Source organism: Biomphalaria glabrata, chromosome 6, assembly GCF_947242115.1.
Source record: "Biomphalaria glabrata chromosome 6, xgBioGlab47.1, whole genome shotgun sequence".
NCBI lineage: Eukaryota > Metazoa > Mollusca > Gastropoda > Planorbidae > Biomphalaria > Biomphalaria glabrata.
In genome coordinates this window covers 27,440,062-27,461,247 of record NC_074716.1, presented here as the reverse complement: position 1 = coordinate 27,461,247, position 21,186 = coordinate 27,440,062, and the positions used below count along the sequence as shown (strand labels likewise).

Here is a 21,186-nt window from a genome sequence, read left to right as displayed (position 1 = left end):
CACCTTTCATACAATGAATGAGTTAACAAGCATTTCAGACACACATTCAACTTTAATATAAAATTATGTGATGTTCATCAGCATCACAATGATAGATATAAATTGCAAATCATGCTTTTGGAATCCCCATAAATCTCAGACTTCACTCAATAGTCCAATATATTACATAACCCAGTTTCTGGAATCTTATTATTAATAGCTCCTTGTTAATATACTATAAAATAAATGATAAAATATTACTTCATACTTCTTTTTGACTTATTTAAAATTACATCCAGTGAGAAACTCTATGATGTTACCTTATTCACAACATTCATAGTTTAACAATAGAGGAGTTACTTTTTTAAATTTTCCATATTACTATGGAAAGATCAGACATATGTGCCCTTTGAGCAATAAGCATAATACCAGATGCCTGTAAATCATAGGCAGAAATCATTAAATTGAAATTGAAAGCAGATTGGCATGGAGGTCACATGGCAAAATATAAAAGTACATGAAATGCTGAGCGACCACTGGTCCCCGTGTAAATGTAAAAAAATAAAATAAAAAACTTAAAATAGATTGTATTGTCACATCACAAATCTTTGATACATAGTATTATAATTTATCATAGAATTTTTCGAAGGTCACATTCACAAGAGGGCACTGAGTGTAGAAGGGACAAAGCCTAGTGTCAGGATTGGATTGGAGTTCAGCTGCTTGTTTAATTCTTTATACTAGTTGGGCTTAAGAAATCTATTTCATGTGACTTCAATATTGTGAATCAAATAAATCCTTGTTAGATTTTTAAATTAACATATTAAGTGGAATTTCTATTCAGTGGATTTGTCCCAGTGCTTTATTCATAGCAAAGTTTAGTTGTGTTTACAAGAGGACAAAGAATCCACTAAAATCTACAATTACACCTAACAATTTGAGAAAAACACCAACATACAATGATGTTGCTTCTTACAAACAGCAAAAAGTCTTACCATGAGGAAAACATAAATAAAAGGATATTCCTATCCAGTTCACACAAATTCTCAATGTTAATTGTCTGTCTGTACATGAGGTATGGAAAATAAACATTACAAGAATGTATTAATAGTCCAAAAATGTTTGTCGAAAAACTTTATTCCATTTAAATTATAATTTAAAAATATGTAGATATATAAAAAGATAAATATAAACTATAAAAGTAAAGTATTAACAACTGTTAGTCAATATAATGAAATACAGGAAGTATTATAATATAGAGTGTGTCTACTTGTATATTAAGTTTCAGCAAACATCTACATTATTTGGCCAGACTTAACACTACAGGGCATTTCTGTACAGGTTGCTGTGTTCCAACTAAGTGCAGTTCACACTGAAGACAAAAAAAAAATGCACGGTTAATGTATTTTTTAAATGTTGATTTAAAACAAATGTTCACAACTTATTAATTGAATAACTTCTGCTAGCTTTAATACAAATAATATAGATAATATTGCTAGGATTTTTGTACATAAATAATTTGTTCAATCATCCACCAGTAGTCACTGAAGCTGAAGGGGTGAACTATCTTGAACTTCTTTACGGTGGGGATTTCACTACAATGATATCACTCACTAGTAATACTAAGAAAGAAAACGAATTGCTTATGTCATATTTATTATAGCACTTTAGAATTGTTAAAGAGACCTAATAAGATCTGAAACATTTGATTAGAAAAAAAGGAAAAGTTTAAAAAATAACTGCTTGATTGAGTGTATTAAGTTTAATTTTCTGTAGATTCACTTATTTAAAAAAAAAAAAAAAAAGATATCAGTAATGTTTTAATACTAAAACAAAAAATTTTCTCCATTAAGGGTTTTCTTAGAGATCTTACCAAGTCAGGTACTCCATTCAGCAGTTTACAATCAAACAAACTAACAAACAGGCTGACATAGATATGCATTTCTAGCAATGCAAACCATCTAATTTAAATTGAAAATAAAAGAGCATAAATTATTCACATTGAAATACAATATACATTAGAATATCTTATAAATTATTCTTAAACTGGAAGTTGAACTTAGAATTCCTACATTTTACTGAACTGACAGTCAACTAAATATGTCCATTTGTTTTTATTTTAATATAGAATTTTTTTAGCTATTTTTTTTTCCTTTTCTTTTTTCAATCCAAAGGTTTAAATAGAAATAACAAGGAAAATCGTTGATCATAGCATATCATAATATCATATACTTTGAAGAAAGATTTTTCTCCAAATTGAAAAACTCATGTCCATCACACATGATTAGATCAGCTTAATTGTTGACATTAACTTAAAGAACACAGACTACTATCATTTTATATATATTTATGTCATCTAGAAAAGGAAATTTCTGGATATCAGACATGATAAGATGCTAACATGGAAAAATGTTGATTGAGAACAATATTTTTGATAACTTAAGACTATTAAAAGATCTGTTGTTGTCTTTGTTCTGTAACTACAGAGAAATAAACAACAGATAATTAATGTACACAAGTAAACATAAAAATAATTAATAGAGACTTCATCTTTAGCAAGAGTAGACAGCAAAGCTCTCAATTTGTTATGTCACATCCTTTCAAGTAGTTTTCACAAAACATCCACAACAATTAATGACATAATATAAACATATTAGCACAGTCTTAGTTTATAGATTGACCAGAAATGGACAAAAATTTGCTCCTTGAAACACAAGGTAAGCTAGTATTCTGCAGGCCAGGAGTTGGACTTGTCAGAGACTAGTAGAAAGACATGCCATTGAAAGCAGGTTATCGGTAATGGAGTGCTTATATCCCATACCACTTCTGGCAATGACAAATTTGCCATTAAGATGCTTGACATGTTTCAGAAAACGTTCGCTGTTGTTCTGAGTAGCAAGGGGTGAATGAAGCTTGCCGATTGTAAATAACAAATAGCTGTCAAGTTTGTAGGGTATTCTTAATTAAGATTGTACATTGATTGTATATAAAATAACGATTAAAATACAATATTGCTTTCAATGGTTAGAAAGACATAAGAATGGGTTAGCTTGAAGTTAGTTGATCCAGAAATAGTTTGTATATGTGAAACATTGTTAGGATGTGATATTCTAATACACAGTGTATTTATGGTAGAATGACATAGTAATGTGATATGCAGTGTATTTATGATAGAATAATAGAATGACATAGTACCGGTACTCTAATATATATATATATATATTTAAGGTAGACCATCTGAATGCCAATGTCTTTGATTCAAAAAATGAAGGATGGGTGCAGTGTTTCACATGCCTTTGCAAACCCAGTTGCAAATATTTTCCACATTTGATGCAGACAAAGCTGCTGTCAGCTAGGAGTCAATTTAATTCTTTTTCTGCGTCTGTCTTCAACAAGAGCTTTTCTTTGGAAGTTAGTTAGAACATCCCAGCACTGTACTATAGCAGAACACCTCAGCACTTTAATTTACAGTGTATTTACAATAAGTAGAACATCATAGCACTGTACTTAGGATGCATGCGTCAAGGTGTCTCAACAGATGTCAACAGAAATTTTACTTACACTTGGTTTTGCAAATATTTTGGTTTTCATTAAAAGTGAAGATTTGAGAATAAAAGGGATTTAATTACAAACTAAATATCTACTTTATTTCCTGTTCTATATGACAAACTCTAAAAAAAAAAAGGGGAGACAAGCTGATATTGGGATCCCACAATGAATAAGCTTCGAACTTTAATACTTATGAGGATATATTATTGAAATTAATTTATATTGTGGGTGTTTTTTTTTGTTGACTTCTACTAGATGAATGAACATGTTTTATTTTGTGTCAAGAGGATTTCTGTTAGTTTTTCACATAAACAAATATCTCAGGCAGACTTGAGACATTGGGTCATCAGATAGAACTGTTAGGCACTTCTGCACTGTGTCTTATGCAGATTAGTCAAACAGAGGTAACTTTCAAGTAGCGAAATCAAATAAGACAGGTGAAATGCCAACAATATAAGTAAGTCGATAGATAGTGAATGTTGAACAAGAAGTTTAATAATAATGAATGTCATCAAGCCTCTCTCTAAAGCTGTCAGAAGTAGTCTGTTTACGTTTCACTTTTCTTCAGAAAATCCTAGTTTTTGTTTTTAATAGTCACGTCATTGTCAAAACTTTCCCTTTCTGTGAAACAAATAACTATTTCCTAATTGTGTCTTAACTTTTTGAAAATACATAGAGGTAATAGCCACCCAATTCCATTGCACAGTACTGTACAGCGTATTTATAGTAGAACATCACAGCATTCAATGAATGACTGAAGACCAGAAACACTACATAGACAGATAAGACAAGTTTAAAGAACTGCACAAGAAAGACAAATATTACATCATTCAGAAGTTTTATTAAGTTTCAAAAGACAATTCAAAAGATGTAGGTGAGATCTTTAACTAGACTGATCAGCTGACATTTAACAGCAAAGTGTTATTTACCATCCCAAACAACTCTTTATTCAAACATGCAGATCTAACATGCCAGAGAAATAACTTCCAGAATTGTAAAACTAGGTCAAAAGATAATACTGCTAGCAATCAAGGAATTAAATACCTTCCTGGACACTGATATCTTCCTCCACCAAAAGCTATAAAACTTTCAGGAAAAGAGTTTTTCTCAATATTTTCCCACCTTTCCTGAAATAAAATAAATAGTTTTCAATATTAAGAGATTCTATTTGTAAAAAGAAAATGTTTAAAACATTCTATATCTATTCATCAGACAAATATATCTTGATAGAGTAATTTACATAGAAAACCAGATGTGGTTTGGTCTCAAAGTGAGACAAAATAAACAATGATCTGGAGTTCATCCATGTGTCAAGATTCTTATTAAAAAAAAAAGTATAAGTGATTCAGAAGGTAGGCTTGATTTTTTTTTAATTAATGTAAAAAAAAAATGATTCTTGGTTAACTTATTGGCAGGTGGATAAGATTATTGTAAGTAAACTTACTGGCAGGTGGATGAGAATATTTTAAGTAAACTTACTGGCTTAAATTCCTCCGGATCAGGAAATTGCTGAGAATTTCGATGTGCCCAAAAAGGGGAGACCATCAACAAATCACCTACAGGAATATTATAACCTTTAACTCTGAACTCTTTGATTACTCTGCGGGTAAAGATACCAGGAGAACGCAGCCGGATAGCTTCAAGGATGCACTGCCTAGTGTAAGGCATCAATGCTAAGGTGGACTCATCACCTATCAACAAAGATTTGCAATCAAATTACCACATGAATGGTGGTAATAGCTTGAATAAAATATTATCACTAACAAAAAAAAGTTTTGTAAAAAGTTCCTTTTTCAAGCTTTAAGGTCTCTGGGATAGATGATGTGTATGGAAATAGTTAATGAGGAGGTTGACCAGCACAACAACCTAATTTAAGTTACCTAATTGAGTTGGGATGTCCAAAAAAATCATTTAGTTTAAAATCACAGTCTTTGCATAGAATTCATATCATTATCTAAAGGGTTAACAGCCATTGAAAATCAGTCCATCTATTCTATTTTGCACTTCAAAACATATCATTTGAATTTCAACAATAACTAACAAGAAACACTTACATTTTTCATTCTCTTTTAAAACTTGTCTTACTTCTGACTGAACCTTCTCGAGAACTCTTTGATGCTGGTATATCATACACAGAGTCCAAAAGGTAATCTATAGAAAAATCACATTCTAATATATAACAGAATATACTAATTAATGTCCAGCAAATATTTTACAATAATCAAGAATATTCAGGTAACTAGCAACTACAACAATAACAGAACTAGAATTGAAATATTCTTTATCACTTTCTACTCTAATGAAGGAGAAAATGGCAACTTAAAGTATAAAAAGGAGATCAAAACATACAACTTACTGGAATGGCATTGGCTAAAGAGGCCCAGAGCATCATCATTGACCAGTTTGGAGAGAAATCATCATCAATGACTGCTATTAAAGTCTGAAGCAGAGACTATTACAACAAGAAAATTAAGAAAATGGAAACAATGGGCATCACAAGAGCAAAGAAATGCGATAATTACACAGAGACTAAAGAGTCTCCACTTAATACTTTATTGGCTATTGGCAAAGGCTGAGGTTATTTTAATTAGTTTTTTGCAGTTCATCGCACAAATGTCAACATAATTTAGTACTACATATTCTGAATGTGATTCACACAAAAATAAAATTTTAAAAGAAAACTAAAACAAAACAATCTTCCTTTAACCAAACAAAGGGACGCACTTTAAAACTGTAAATATTAACATCAACATAAAATGGGACTTTTAGCTTTTAGACATTCCTTCATTAAATACACAATACATTTTAACCGCAGGGGATGGCTAGAGGTAGAGTTCGAACATAGGATTATTTGGAAGACAATTTACAGCAATTACCACACAAGCAGGCAGACATCTAATTAAAACTGCAACTTATTTGTGTTGTTCTAACAGAGAGGAAAGAAGAAAATACATACTGAAAAGGACTATAAAAAAAAAAAAAAGGAAAAAGGTCATTCATCATTTTTGTTGCATACTTCCTGTTACACATATTACAACCTGGAAAAATTTAAATCCAGTATTTCCTTACTGAGTAATATACCTGATACATTATAGCTATTAAGTAAAATTTATTTACAGAAAAATGGAAATGCATATAAAATACTTTCCTACCCGACTTTCAACATCAGCAGGTATGGTCTGCATACACTGCTTTGTAACTCTAGTAAACATTTGGAGAAGCCAGTTTTTAGATTTTGTCCATTCCCTTTAACGAAAGAATGTGTAATTTTTTTAAAAATTCATTTTTATATTACTTAACATGTAGATCTACAATATATGTATACAATTATCATTCAACAAATTAAGAAAAGCTCAGAATGCCAATACAAAACAGTTCATATTCTACATTCTAAATATTGTTATTGTTCAAGTTATCCTATAGTTAGCACAAGAACTTGAGAGATTTGGTCTGCAAGTGAAATGTTACAGACCCCAGAGTTACTTTTTTTTTTAAACTTAGGATTTAATTATGTCAGGCCTAGCTTTTATAGATATCTAGCATTAGCAAGTGTATAATAATAATGTGTTGTCTTAAACAAAGATGGTTGGTCATTCTGATCTCATGACAGCCTCTGCAGTCTTAAGCTTAGGAAACTCCTCTGAACTTTATCAATGAAATTTAAATTCTCCATAAAGAAGCAAATTTAAAAAAAATTTTAACAACCAACTTTAACAACTACAGAAACAAACATGTGTAGACATATGTCTAAAGAACTTATATCAGTAAAGACAGAATTGGGAAAGTTATCCAGGTTCTAAGAAGATATCAATGATAAGAACTTCAAAAAGAAGGATCTGATATTTTATTTACTTATAATGTCAATGTTTTTGTTGTTTTATGAAAACTTCTTAGAAGATGTGACTTAATATTATGTTTACCTTAAAAATATTTTAGGCAGGCGTGCAGCATATTCAAACTGTTCATCAAATATCAAAAAGTTTTTTTCAAACTCTTTAAATGCTGCCTGTAATTACAATTGTAAAAAAAAAAAATTATATCTACAGGTACATGCTTTTTTTTTATCTCATTTATATGCCAACATATCTGTTTTCAGAAATCTTTTTGTTTCCTAATATAAAGCAAAACATTTTTTCTTTTTAAAGTTTTCCAGTAGGTGAAAAAAAATTCACTTATTTTTATGTCCATATGTTAACAAATGTTTGTGCTAGAGAATTAAAAAATATTAACTATAAGCTTCCTTTTTCTTCAGCACACAAGTCTATTAAAGCTAGGTGGACTCAAGGATGCCCAAAAACTTCCAAATAAAAAGTCCCGGTCCACAATAGATTGGAAAATAAGTGCCTTAACCCTTAAAATGCTGAGCTGTTTTACAATGATTGCCTACAAAATGGCATTATAATTGTGTTGTTTAGAGGCTAAACTACCACACGCGTTTTAAGGGTTAACACTAGGTTATTATGCATAAGAACGTTTCATATGACTCTAAAAAACATAAAGCTAGTGAAAAGAAAAGAATCAAGTAATTGTATAACATGTGCTTGTACCCAGAGGTATAGTGAGCAAAATGTGCACCCAGGACAAAATCATTTATTGGCACCCCCACCTCTTTCCATGAACATCACATAGAAATATAGGCATATAAAATAAATGTATTTATAAATAATATTGTAGTAAATCTAATGCAAGCAGTAAACAAAAGGAGGTAGGTTATAATAGATGATGTATTTATTTACAGCTATAGTTAGACACAGACTTCAGCTATCAAGTCACAGGGAATAATGTCTTTAGTTCTTCAAGTCATACTTAATACTAGAACAGACCGCTGACACACTTCCCAGTGTCCATCTAGGTCCTCCAAACAGTTCACTGGTAATACGAAGGATGTCACTTAGCCCAAGACAGTTCAGACTCCTATAACCTGCAGATCCCTTTAGCCGTATCCAAAACAGTCCTTCCTTTAGCATCAACGTTTTCTCCTACTCGTGTTTAACAGTGCTCTGATCCACATCATCAGTGTCTGCGTGGTGGCGGAGTTACAACAATATAATAATAATATATAATTAGAATGTATTACCTAACTCAATACGATTCTGAATTTTTTAATCAATTTTTCTAAAATTCAATCATGAATTGGTAGCAAAAAAGTATTGCAGCTAATATTAACCTGCATAAGGTATATGCTTTTACAAAATCTTCCACTACATGGATGTAAAAAGGAATGTAAAACCTCAAGTTGGTATGCCTATAAGCGTAAAAAAAAAAATTAGACCTATATATATTATAGCTTTTATATAGCGCTACTTTCATGTCCAATCTCATTTGTGGACCAGTGGGGAGGAAGGGGGTATCTAGGAGTTGGTTTTCCGCGCTGCCTTTAGGCGCTCAGTAAACACAACTCTGCCCGAGTCGGGTGTCGAACCTCGAGCCCTCTTCTAGGTAGCCAAGCCAAGCCAAGTTCAAGCGCACTTGGCCTCTCGACCATGCTTCCCACCTAGCATTATATAAATTTGTCATGTGTATCAGTTCATTTTTTAAATGTCATGGAAACACAAAGAACTAGTCGCACATTAACCACAATTTCAAAATGAGTTTATTCATCTTCTGGGATCCACATAGAAATCAACTAATGAGTGGCATCAACTAATGAAATTAGGAACTTAATTTGATTTATTGAGAGCAAATGTCGAAAGTCTTTAACTATGTAGATACTGTTTTTACCAACAGAATGTTTTAAGGAATCATTTTTGAGGATTTATTGAACTACATGCTAGAGATGTCTCCTCCATTTTAGACAAAAATAATTTCTGATCACAATGGCAAAGTCTACTTTTTAGAAGATTATTTATGAGCACTGTGTTTCACATGGTTATGTAGACCCAGTTGTGACCTGCATCTATTCCTACTTATGATGAAGACAAAGTTATCTGCCAAGGGTCTATTTGAGTTTTCTTTAGGTCTTCTCCGCCTGTCTTCTACAAGGGCATTCTTCTGGGCCTTAAATATGTGTCCCGCAGCTTTCCTGAGAGATCTTCAACTGTCTCTTTCAGAGATCATCTGCTGCCAGATACTTTCCTCTACGCCAGTGAGGACAAAATGGTGCTTGAGTTTATCTTTATAGTGCTTACGGGGGTATATCTGTTACAATATACCCAAATAATGGTTCTAGTCTGCACAACACACATTCCACTATAAAAATGACTAGCGCAGACTTGATGTCTAACAGTATTTCACAAAAACATAAATAATTTCCTATCATATGTCATTAACATACAAAGAATAATTATTTTTTTAAAAAGCATTGTTTGTAATTAGTGCTCAATTAACCCTTAAAGTGCTGAGCTTTTTTTACAAGAGTGCATATAAAAAGGAATCACAATTCTACTGTTTAGATGCAAAACTACCACACACATCTAAAGGGTTAATGTTCAAATGTAGTAGGAGTTAATGTAGCTAATTAAGATCCCATGGTTGTAACATTTATGTAAATATTTGAAAACATACATCTCTTTTACTTACATTCAGCATCAAGATTGAAGCTTTCCCGGTGAGAAGATCTAAAACAATATTTCTCATAATTTTAAGAGTGGCTTCCCCCTATTGCCCCACTCAAAAAATATGTCCATGCCTCCCCCCTTATCCAGCTACTATGTCTGCAAAATCAGAATCAAGCTTTTTCCTGCATTGTAAGCTTTCAAAATTCATTATGTTTTGGTTTATATCACACTTTACTCTTCAAAAGAAAAGCGTGTCAAAGTGAAGAAAGCTTGGGACAGGTTGATACTGAAATGTGAGATACATTCTAGGCATTTTAGCATGTACATTCGTAATGAGCTTGATTGAAAGATACTGGTGTTCAAAAAGATGTCTTGTAGCATCCCTAATTGTCTGCATGAAAATTGTCAACTGAATGACATGCTACATCACTCGGAAGAAATTTAACCATTCTCACGTAAGTGTCACATAAGAAAGTATTCACAAGAATCTTACTCTTCTTTAAAAGATTGTTGTGAATCCATCTTGTTGCAGACACTTCTCACAACAGTATGAAAGGTCCTAATTAGTAGATGGAATGACTTCACTTAATGTAATTTTTTTTAAGCACTGATAATTATATTATTTTTACTGAACTAATACTCAAATCTTGATTATAACTACAACAGTTTTTGTTTTTAAAAATTAAAAATAAAAACAACTTCACGCCCCTTCGTCAGCACCCTATGAGGTGAGGGAGCCCACAGTTTAAGAAACGCTAGCCTAGAATTTGAATCACTCAAAAAAAGAACTTACATTATTCTAAACTAAAAAAAAATGTCTTTTTGATCATGTAGCAAAAAGGAGGCATGGTGGCCAAGGGGTAAAGGGCTTGGCTTCCAAACCAGGGTCTGAATCCTGGGATTTTTAATTTCGGGATCCTCTGGCGCCTCTGAGTCCACCCAGCTCTAATGGGTACCTGAAATTAGTTGGGGAAAAGTAAAGGTGGTTGGTCGTTGTGCTGGCCACATCACACCCTCGTTAACCGTAGGCCACAGAAACAGATGACATTTACATCATCTGCCCTATAGACCGCAAGGTCTGAAAGGGGAACAATGTAGCAAAAAAATTTTCTATCTATTTTAGTGAACTTTTCTATAGTAGTTTTACTTGTCTATTGTGTGTGAATTATAATCTATAATCAAATTAGTTATTAGTAAAAGATTTTTCCATTAAAACACCATTATTCTTGTACATGCCTATTAACAATTGTCATAAACAGCCCATTGTATCCAACATGGTAAATACATCAGATTTAATGCGGGTGGAAGTCTCTTGTAGAATTAAAATATAATGATAATTTATAAGACAGATCAAGTAATGCAATAAATCATTAGTTCTATGTGAAAATGCTTGTGAGTTAAAATAATTTTAAAAAATTGAACATTTCTTGAAAATCATATTTGTTTTTTAAATCTTTTGGCACTCTTCTGCGTCTGGACCCTGATGGTGGTGCCCGTGGCATCATGCCCCCTAGCCTCCTCCAATTTTTTTTCTCACTACGCCTCTGCTTGTACCTCATCATGAGTAGGGAGAACTCCATCACCAAACAAATTGTCCATTATAGACTTGTACATTGTGCTGCGCACCAGATCATTCAGCTCTGCTTCAAACTCACAACCATTTTTGATTGTTACTATTACAAAAAAACAAAAATAAATTTTATATGGAAGTATTCTGAAACAAATTTCAGCTTAAGTAAACATGCAAAAACTTCTAGCGGAAATGTAGCCAAATAAAGAAAGTGATGAAAAAAAAAAAGCTAGAGTTGTCATGAAATTAAAGAAGCAAAATTTTGAAAATACTTATTAAAAAAAAACTTCTACATATTTAGGTATATCTCTTTATACTGAGGGACTAATTATCATTGAAACAAATTATTAGAAATGAGAATTGTTTTGAGACCATATTGCTCTATTCAATTCGGGTAATAATTACCCTCTGCTGTAGCTAATAAAAATGGTTCTAACCAATGTTGCAATTATGGCTGATAATGTTTATAATTTGGCAAATTTAATATAACTTTTTTTTTTTTTCTTCATAGTTAAAATTATCAAAGTTTTGTTTTATCCCTAACTTGTTTAGTGATTGTTCTATTTCATCACTTTGTCTTTTTTTTGGGGGTCAAGTTTTGTTTTATCCTATACAACCTTCAAACTACAAGCACATACCAAATTATGTTTATACATTGAAAAAATATCTTTTTAACTAACTTTGATTTTTGATGCCCACTAAGTGTTCCTTAAATTTTGAGTGCAGAGTTTCACAGAATGGAGGAAGTTTATGAAATGAGAGTCGACCTTTAACTGTGTCGTGAATTTTGGTGTGATTTTTGAAAAAAGCTTCTTCTGTCACTGAAGCTGTGAAAAGAAAAGATCAAATAATAATAATTTGACCAGGCAACAATATATTTGCATACTAAATTTTTTAAAAAATTACTAAGCATTTATTTTGAGTGGAACAAAATGGACTTCCATATAAAAAAAAAACAGCAATAATAAATTATTTAATAATGTATACATCTTGGGAGTCAGTTACACAAATCAGGTCTCAAACAAGGAAATCCTTTGCCAAACTGGGAGTCGAACACTTAGTGAGGTTGTGACAGAGCGTCGCATGAGGTTTGCGGGACATGTTCTACAACAAAATGAACTACGTATACCAAGAGTTGCAATGACATGGAGGCCAATACGAGGAAAGCGCAAACAGGGACGTCCTCGTATTACGTGGCGCCACACCTTCATGGATGACCTCAGAACAGTGGACACCAGGTGGGAGGAGGCTTCAGACATTGCCAATGACAGATCTTTATGGAGACAGCTTGCTGCCCAATGCGCCGAACGGCGCGGGAGGATGTAAGTCTAAGTAAGTAATGTATACAGTCTTTAAGGTAAAAGTTTTTTTTATTAAATTTTTTCATTGAACAGAAAGTTATTTTTAATGTATTGATATATGTATATGAGTACTTATGGACTAAAACTTTTTTTTGTCATTTTTTCTTATTCATTAGATAGAATTTGGATAGTAGGACACAGTGGCCGAGTGGTTAAGCACTTGGCTTCCAAATCTGGGGTCCTGGGTTTGAATCCCCCCACAAAGAACAATCTACAATCTTCCAACAGGACACACACCACTATTAAATTACCACCTGAACAAAATAAACTCCACACAACTCCCCCTTTGCAGACACTGCGCCCACCCCTTTGAAACCGTAAACCATATCCTCTTTGAATGCCCCTCCCTAATCCACCTTAGGCAGACCCTACTTCCACTATAGCCCAACATAACCAACACCCTGTACAGCAGTGCTGAACAACTGAAGAAAACAGCACACTTTTTTTCCTTGGCACCGTCTGCAAAAGAGCTCACAGCTCAGCAGCAATAAAGCTGGCTAGAAGAAGAAGAAGAAGAATTATGGTGAAGACTTGGATTTTGAATTTTGGGATTTTTAGAGTGCCCCTGAGTCCACCCAACTCTAATGGGTACCTTAATTTAGTTGGGGAAAGTAAAGGCTGGTCACATGACACCCTGCTCATTAACCGTTGGCCAAAGATCGCAAGGTCTGAAAGGGGAACTTTACTTTTTTTAGATAGAATATTAAGCTTTAAGCTCTGAAACAATTTAGAGAGATATGCACAGTCAACAACAAACCTAGAGTAACACTTTATAAATACATATATGAAACATAAAAGAGCAGTAGCACCAGGGACCAATTTCTTTCACTGGTCACTTAGTTCGTTATCACTAGGCGGTGCTGTCGTTTCCAGGGTCACTGGTACGAGCCATGGTCGGCGCAGTCCCTTATTTTCATAGCATTTAATTCACTACTTTCTCTCATTTAAAAACTTGGTCCCTGGTGCTGCTGTTCATTTATGTTCATATATGTATGTATCACATTTGTTTCAGCACCTAGCTTCAACTCTATATTTACGTAACACTTTATAATACAATATTTTTACAAATAATCATTTTCCGTATAACTCCATTATAAGGAAGGTAGCAATTTTATTTTTTTTTCCTAAGCAATGCTTTAATTGATTATAGTTCATACCTTGTACAAAATGTAACACAATATTTCATTCAAGTTAATAGCTCAAAATTATAGGCTATTATTGTACAAATCTTAATATACCCTTTAACTTCTCTACCAAGTAAGAGCTCACCAATTTTTTGCACTGAACTTTGCACAGCTTTTTGAAAATCCACATCAGTAGACTGAAAAAAATTATGAAAATCCTTGGCATCAGTTAGAAAGGTCATTCGTTCTCCTGCAACTTTGAGAGTGTAGACTGGGCCCAACTATTTTTTAAAAATGTACAAATTATAGATATAGAGTAGCCTAATACAAAAATGATTAAATACAACTAAAGAATCACTAATTCTATATATAATAATTATATTATATTTAACACAAATTAATGTTTTTAAAATAAAAAATTAATTTAATTTTGTATTATGAAAAAAAAAAAAAAAGAAAACTTACACAGACTACGAACAATTCTCATTGGATCTAGATCTAGACTAGATCATATTTATATATATTATGATGCAAATTGAAAAAAAAAAAAGTATTTTTTATGATATTAATCCATATTGTCAAAAAAATGTATAAAGCACATAAAAACTTAAAAAGATAATCTTGAGCTTATTATCCCATCACTACCATCTGAACATCAATCAAAAGAAAATAGAGAATATCTAAGACCCCACTCTTTGAAAACATATTTTTTGGTTAAAAAACATTGAAAAAGAAAAAAAACTGGATGTTTTACAAAGAGAAACTATTCAAGAATAAATTTAAAGCAATTAAAAACATTTTGGGAGGAAAGACAATCAAATGAATGACTTTTAAAGCATCAACTGTAATATCATCGATTTGACTGCAATGATAAATATAGGATAAAATCAAAGATGGCCTCGATTAGCAGAGAAAGAGTTAAACTGCATCATTTTGAGCTTCTGGATAAAATTTACTATGATCCCCCCTACATCTTGAAGTTCCTTTCCTAAGACACATTCTGCATGGGCTTTGACTAACTTCAATGGCACAGGCAGCTTAGAAGTGCGCGGGGCCCTGGGCAAGTGTCATATGCTGGCCCTGAACCGTAAGGGTAGACTTTATATACCATCCCACACCACGCTAACAGGCTCGTCTGCCCTAACGCTTTTGTTACAAGCATAGTGCCATTTGGAAGTACTGTAATTTTGTCCGTTTCACTACATTAATACTGTATATTGTAATTGTTCTACATGAAAGATTTTGCCTTCTAGTGAACATAACTGAATGATTCAGAAACTATTGTATAATGAGAAATAAAAAAACTAGATACTAATAATCTCTTCCAAACTTGATAGAATCGGAAAGTAACTATTAATTAATAAGGAGAACCAGAACACTTGCAATAAAACTTTTACGAAGTTTAACAAATATCCTAGTTAATACGAACTGATCTGGTTTTCGAAGCAGACGAAGACATGGAATCAATGGCAGTCCCCTTCAGGCGTGGGGCCTGGGGCAGTTGGCCCACTTGCCACCCCCTAAGGCCTAGACTGTTCAATAGGGTAATGCCAGTAATGGGAACTTCTTTTATTAATACTTCTTGCTGATAGCAAAGTCTCATTTTCTGGTGCCTATCCTATATCCTGTTATTCGTCTAACAAAAAATTGCAGGTAAAAAATACCACATTATAATTATATAATAATATAATATCAATTATATCTAGTAATAAACTGGGTACTGTATTAGATTAGTGTATTAGTATATATATTTATAACAGATGATTTTGATGATAAAACTTCCCTTTTCGATATAAACTCTAAAGCAAACTACAGTCACCTAATTCCATAGCGTATTCAAGAGAGGTTAAACATTTCTACCAGTGGCGGGGCTCCATTAATAAAGTGCAGTGAATAGTCATCTGCCGAAATTGAAAAACACTAAATGTGGCTCAAGACAGATTTAAGGAGTCAGTTATTGAGATCGGGTCTCAATCAAGGAAATCCTATGCCGAACTGGGAGATTAGTAAGATTGTGACAGAACGTCGCATGAGTTTTGTGGGACATGTTCTTCGACAAAATGAATTACGCATAATAAGAGTTGCGATGACATCATGGTACAAATTGGCGCCACACATTCATGGAGGTCCTCAGAGCAGGTAGGAAGAGGCTTCAGACATTGCCAGTGACAGATTTTTGTGGAAACAGCTTGACGGCAAATGCGCTGAGCGGCGCAGGAGTGTCTAAGTCAGTAAGAATATCACATTAGGTTTTTAAAATAAGACTTTTTAATAGCAGGAAAATGCACTGTAGATACCTCAGAATATGCATTTTATTGGCATTCAATACCAGAAATAGTGCTTGGCGGCTCCCCCAGACCCCCTTGCTGTCAATGGCGGGGAGTCAACAATTTTTTCCACTATCTACAGGAAGAACCTATTCTAGGGCACAATAAACGTGTTAAGTAAGAATGAAGGGTCAGAATGTAATAAAGATTATGTACACACACACACATACATATATATAAATATTTTTTTCGCAGGCCCCCCCCCCTAACCCCTCCCCCCCCCCCCCCCGAAAAAAAATCCTGGCTACGCCCATGAGATCTAGATCCACTATTTTTTCTGTAATTATTGTAATTATGATGTAATTAATAAGAATATATTTATTAATTATAAAATAATATACTATTCTATTCAAAACTGCTGCTAGTAATAGTGTATATAGTTGTTTATTCAATCTACATAGCTATCCGTATTTACGGTTGGTATTTTATATAGGTCTGTGAGCTCTACTGCTCTATTATTTCTATTAGTTTATTTTCTCTCTCTCTTCCTATCCGGGATTAAAGTCGGTATTTAAAAAACTACTAGGTTATTCCCCCTTTTGATAATGCTTTTGGTCTTGATCCTGCTCCTTGACAACGCAGAAAAATGGCCAGGAGTGTAAATACCGACGCTCAATGCGGATATTGCCTTTTTTTATATTTAATTATATAGACTCTGGATCTAGATCTATATTTATTATAAATATATTTATAACTAATTTATATATCTATAATCTATAGTCTACTATTACTAGTATAGTATACAATCATCATCATCTGTTCATCATCATTCAATTCATTATTCATCATGTACAATGCGGCGAATGCCGTCAATAAGTCGGAGTCAATGCTAATGACTACTAATGAGCTAATGAGCCTGAGGATAAGGTTAGCTGCTAATGAACTTTTATGAAGCCTAATAATATATCTAATCATATTATATAATGCAACATTTTTTAATTTTTATGAACAAATAAGTTAATAACATACTACTGACAACTGACATACTAGATCTACATACTTTGTGTCCCATCAAGTTTATGAATCGTAAAGGATTTTTTCCGAATTCTAATGCACATCCTAGCCACGGTATCCATCCACTGTAAAATGGGGGTAATTTCTTTCTGTTTGAAGCAGTATCAAAAATGTTGAAAATAAAAAATATTAAAACTATTAGAAGGCAAGTGCCAATCACAATAAGCCATGACAACATAACTGATTTTAAAGTGGATTTTTTACAAGTTTGTTTCGTTTCTTTTTTCCGTTGATAATTTTTTTCAATTTTGAGTCTTTTCTTAAAACTTGACTTATCTTCTTATCTTATCTTATATAATACAGACGTTACTTCAAAAAAGAAGATGATTACGTCCTACGCGTCATGCATTTAGTCATGCATATTAACCAGGGGCGGACTGGCTATATGGGCAAACGGGCAAATGCCCGGTGGGCCGGTACCTAGTGGGCCGGTCTGGTGGTGACCAAAGAAAAAAAAAATTCAATGCAGACAACTTTAAGAAAAAAATTACAGCAGCAAGACACAAAGGCCCGAACAGGTTGTTGTTTTTTTTTTTATTCTTATTACAATTAATTTTGTTTGAAATTCAACAAGAATATCCACACAAAAATACACTATACACTGTACGTATTATCATTTGCAAAACGTTAGACCGTACTTTCTGCTATGCACGAGCGGCATGGACTGCTTTGATGTCTTCGAGGTTGTGTTTGCTGGTCGGCATGGGCCTTTGATTGCACTCCCATTTGTTTTTTGCTCCGTACCTCCCCGTCTTTTAATGGTTCCAATGAAATTTAACCAAAAAGAGGGATAAGAGGTTAAGTTACAAAACATTGATAGCGACAATTAGCTCTCTAACAATACTTAATAGAAATTAACTTTAACACATACACACAGCCGCACTGGCGGATCCAGGGGGGAGGCGGTAGGGGCGATCGCCCCCCCCCCACTCGGCCGACCCCCCCCCCCCCGAAGGGGGGGGCGGACGAACTTTAGTATAGGAATCACACAATTTGTATACGAATTTATTACTTATGTTAAAAATATATACTAATTATTTATATTTCAACCTATTTTTAGATTATTTCGCCCCCCCCCTCTCTAGTATGTTGGCCGATTTGGTGGGGTCGGGAGGGGGCGATGGTATCAATCCCGCCCCCCCCCCTTAACTTTCGAGGGGGGGGGGGGCGGTCCAATTTATTGGTAGAAATCACAGCCTGCTAACAAAATCAATTAAATATCTATATCCTTGTAACTTGTTATTGATATTTTAACCGATCTTTATATTATGTCGTTCCCTGTTTGCCGATTGGTGGGCGGATGGGACGAATACCTCTTCTGCCCTTCCCACCTAAACCCTTTGAGTGTGGGGGGGGGGGGGCGGTCCGTTTTTATTGAGAAATCATAGTTTGTGTACAAAATTAGTTGAATTAATATATAAATTTTATATTATGTCGCTCCCTTTCTGGTATTTTGGCCGATTCGGTGGGGTGAGGGGGGGGGGGGGGCGATTGCCCACTCTAGCCCTCTGAGTGCTGGGGGGGGGGCGGTCCTATTTTTGTGGAGAATCATAGTTTGTGAATAAAATTAGTTGAATATCTATATAATATAAACTACGTATTGATATGTGACCCATTGTAAATATGTCGTACCACACTCCAATCTCAAATTGTATCATTAGAAAATTTAAATGAAAAAGGGTTGTACCAGGTGGGAGGGGCGATACATGCAATCGCATTTCCCCCATCGGACAAATCAATACTTTTTCTTTTTGTATTATAGTTAAGAAATTACAAAATTTAAAAAATCTGTCACTAATATAATTTATATATACTATAAATTAAATTCTTATATCGAGTCGCCCCATACCTATTCTTTAATGCCAAATGCAATCTTTAGCAGAAATTAGTAAAGGAGCGAGGATTAATCGTTTTCACTCTACCGCCATTCCCATTTCCAGACAGAGTTTTTGTAATTTCACATGAAGTTATCATAAGTATTTTAAGAAAGACTTTGCATTGGAAAAGTTAGAATTCAAACGAAATTTTTCAGTATAAGAGTCATGATTGAGATGAGTTCTAAACTTTCTCATAGTCACCTTTTCCCAACCTTTACTCAATCTGATATTTTTCTAGCTAAATAAATTTGGGACTATAACTCACTATTTATGCTAGAGTCTTCTTGAATACTATTTATCGAATAAGTTTTTTTTCGGCGGCGATCCTCAAAGCAAAAATCTAAATACGTGGGGTATCCTATCTTTTCAAGGAACAAATCGGTTTTATTTGCAATGTATTATGGGTCTATAAATTCAAATTAGAATATTTTTCAAGTACAACATTATTCGAAAGGTCGTTTTTTAATAGTATGAATAATGAGCTTCAGGTCAGGGGAATGCGTTTCTGCAGTGAAGAATGCAAGAAAACGCTTTTGGCGTCAAGGCTTCGCCCCGAACACCATTTATGAGTAATGAGTTGTAGATGTCAGAATACGTTTCTGCAGAGAAGAATGCAAGAAAACGCTTTTGGCGTCGGGGCTTCTCCCCGAACTTCATTTATGGGTAATGAGTTGTAGATGTCAGGAGAATGCGTTTCTGCAGTGAAAAAAGCAAGAAAACGCTGTTGGCGTCGGGGCTTCGCCCCGAACTCCATTGATGAATAATGAGCTGTACTTGTCAGGAGAATGTGTTTCTGCAGTGAAAAAAGCAAGAAAGGGCTTATGGCGTCGGGGCTTCGCCCTGAACTTCACCAGAGAACCTTATAGCGCTGCCCCAGTTGTTTTGGTTTTCGCCGAAGGTTGAGAAAGGCTGCTTTTTTTATTCTCATATTTATATATATATATATATATATATATATATATATATATATATATATATATATATATATATATATATATATATATATATATATATATATATATATATATATATATACATATATATGTGTGTGTGTGTGCGTGTGTGTGTGTGTGCGCGCGCGCGCGCTGTATGCACGTTTATGCGTAGGGTTAGGGTTTACTGGGTGTTAGGGTTAGGGTTTGGAAAAAAATCGCCCCCCCCCCCCCCACTCCAAAGTTCTGGATCCGCTAGTGCACAGCCGCGAAATTGCAAACCACCCAACTTATTCACAGCTCAATATGGGTATAAAGCTCTACTTTCTGCGATTTGAAAAGAAAAAGCAAGTTTCTTTTTGTTTATTCTTAATAACATAGATCTAAAACTATTGCTACAGAAACGGCAAACTCGACACATAATGAAAACTATACATGCGGCGAGGGCGGCCAAACCCTGATGACGGTGTTGGATCAAAGCCAACTGGAAGTCCAATACCCGATACATGGCAAGCCTTTCAACGCAAAGAAACCGACTCTTATAGGCACGTGGAATGTAAGAACCCTGAATCAATGCGGTAAACTGGCCCAACTTTTAAGAGAGTTTGACTCTTACCGGCTGGACATCCTTGGGATCTGCGAGATGCGGTGGACATCAAGTGGACAAATAATCAATGATGGCAAGACAATAATATATTCAGGACATGACAAGGAGCACATTGGTGGTGTAGGAATCATAGTGTCTAAAATAGCAGCTTCAGCGCTAATTGCTTGGAAGCCGGTCAGTGACCGCATCATTACAGCTCGACTCCAAACAAAGCAAATTAAAGTCACTACCATCCAAGCATATGCCCCTACAGAGGATGCAGAAGATACCATCAAAGATCATTTCTATAATCAACTACAAACCACTCTTGATGAAACACCTACTCACGACCTAATTCTACTGATGGGAG

The 21,186-nt window shown here is 34.0% G+C and overlaps 1 protein-coding gene across 4 annotated transcripts; it reads right to left on the bottom strand.

Annotated features, from left to right (window-relative positions):
• Positions 1-1,096: 1,096 nt before the first annotated feature.
• Positions 1,097-17,674, bottom strand: LOC106070044 (24-hydroxycholesterol 7-alpha-hydroxylase-like). Of its 4 annotated transcripts, XM_013229864.2 has the most exons (13): positions 17,408-17,538; positions 15,510-15,716; positions 14,226-14,361; positions 12,276-12,422; positions 11,580-11,698; positions 7,449-7,534; positions 6,681-6,774; positions 5,885-5,980; positions 5,583-5,679; positions 5,008-5,219; positions 4,573-4,655; positions 1,853-1,940; positions 1,097-1,351 (listed from the first exon to the last, which is right to left on the bottom strand). In XM_013229864.2, exons 2-13 carry the CDS (start codon positions 15,681-15,683, stop codon positions 1,280-1,282), a joined length of 1,404 nt encoding a protein of 467 aa, XP_013085318.2. In that variant the 5' UTR covers positions 15,684-15,716; positions 17,408-17,538; the 3' UTR covers positions 1,097-1,279. The 4 variants fall into 4 exon arrangements, with proteins under 4 accessions (XP_013085318.2, XP_013085319.2, XP_013085316.2 ...); XM_013229865.2 differs by lacking the exon at positions 15,510-15,716 and having other exon boundaries at positions 14,226-14,277; positions 17,408-17,674; XM_013229862.2 differs by lacking the exon at positions 15,510-15,716 and having other exon boundaries at positions 17,408-17,670.
• Positions 17,675-21,186: the final 3,512 nt, after the last annotated feature.

What these genes read in the sequence shown, in the direction of transcription:
- LOC106070044 (XM_013229862.2), bottom strand. Translation starts at nt 17,599, where the DNA reads ATGTTGTCATGGCTTATTGTGATTGGCACTTGCCTTCTAATAGTTTTA. An exon ending in TTTAAAAGAGAATGAAAAAT is followed by an intron (nt 5,220 to 5,582) that starts GTAAGTGTTTCT and finishes CTTTGTTGATAG; the next exon opens with GTGATGAGTCCACCTTAGCA. An exon ending in TGAATGGAGTACCTGACTTG is followed by an intron (nt 1,352 to 1,852) that starts GTAAGATCTCTA and finishes TTTTGTCTTCAG; the next exon opens with TGTGAACTGCACTTAGTTGG.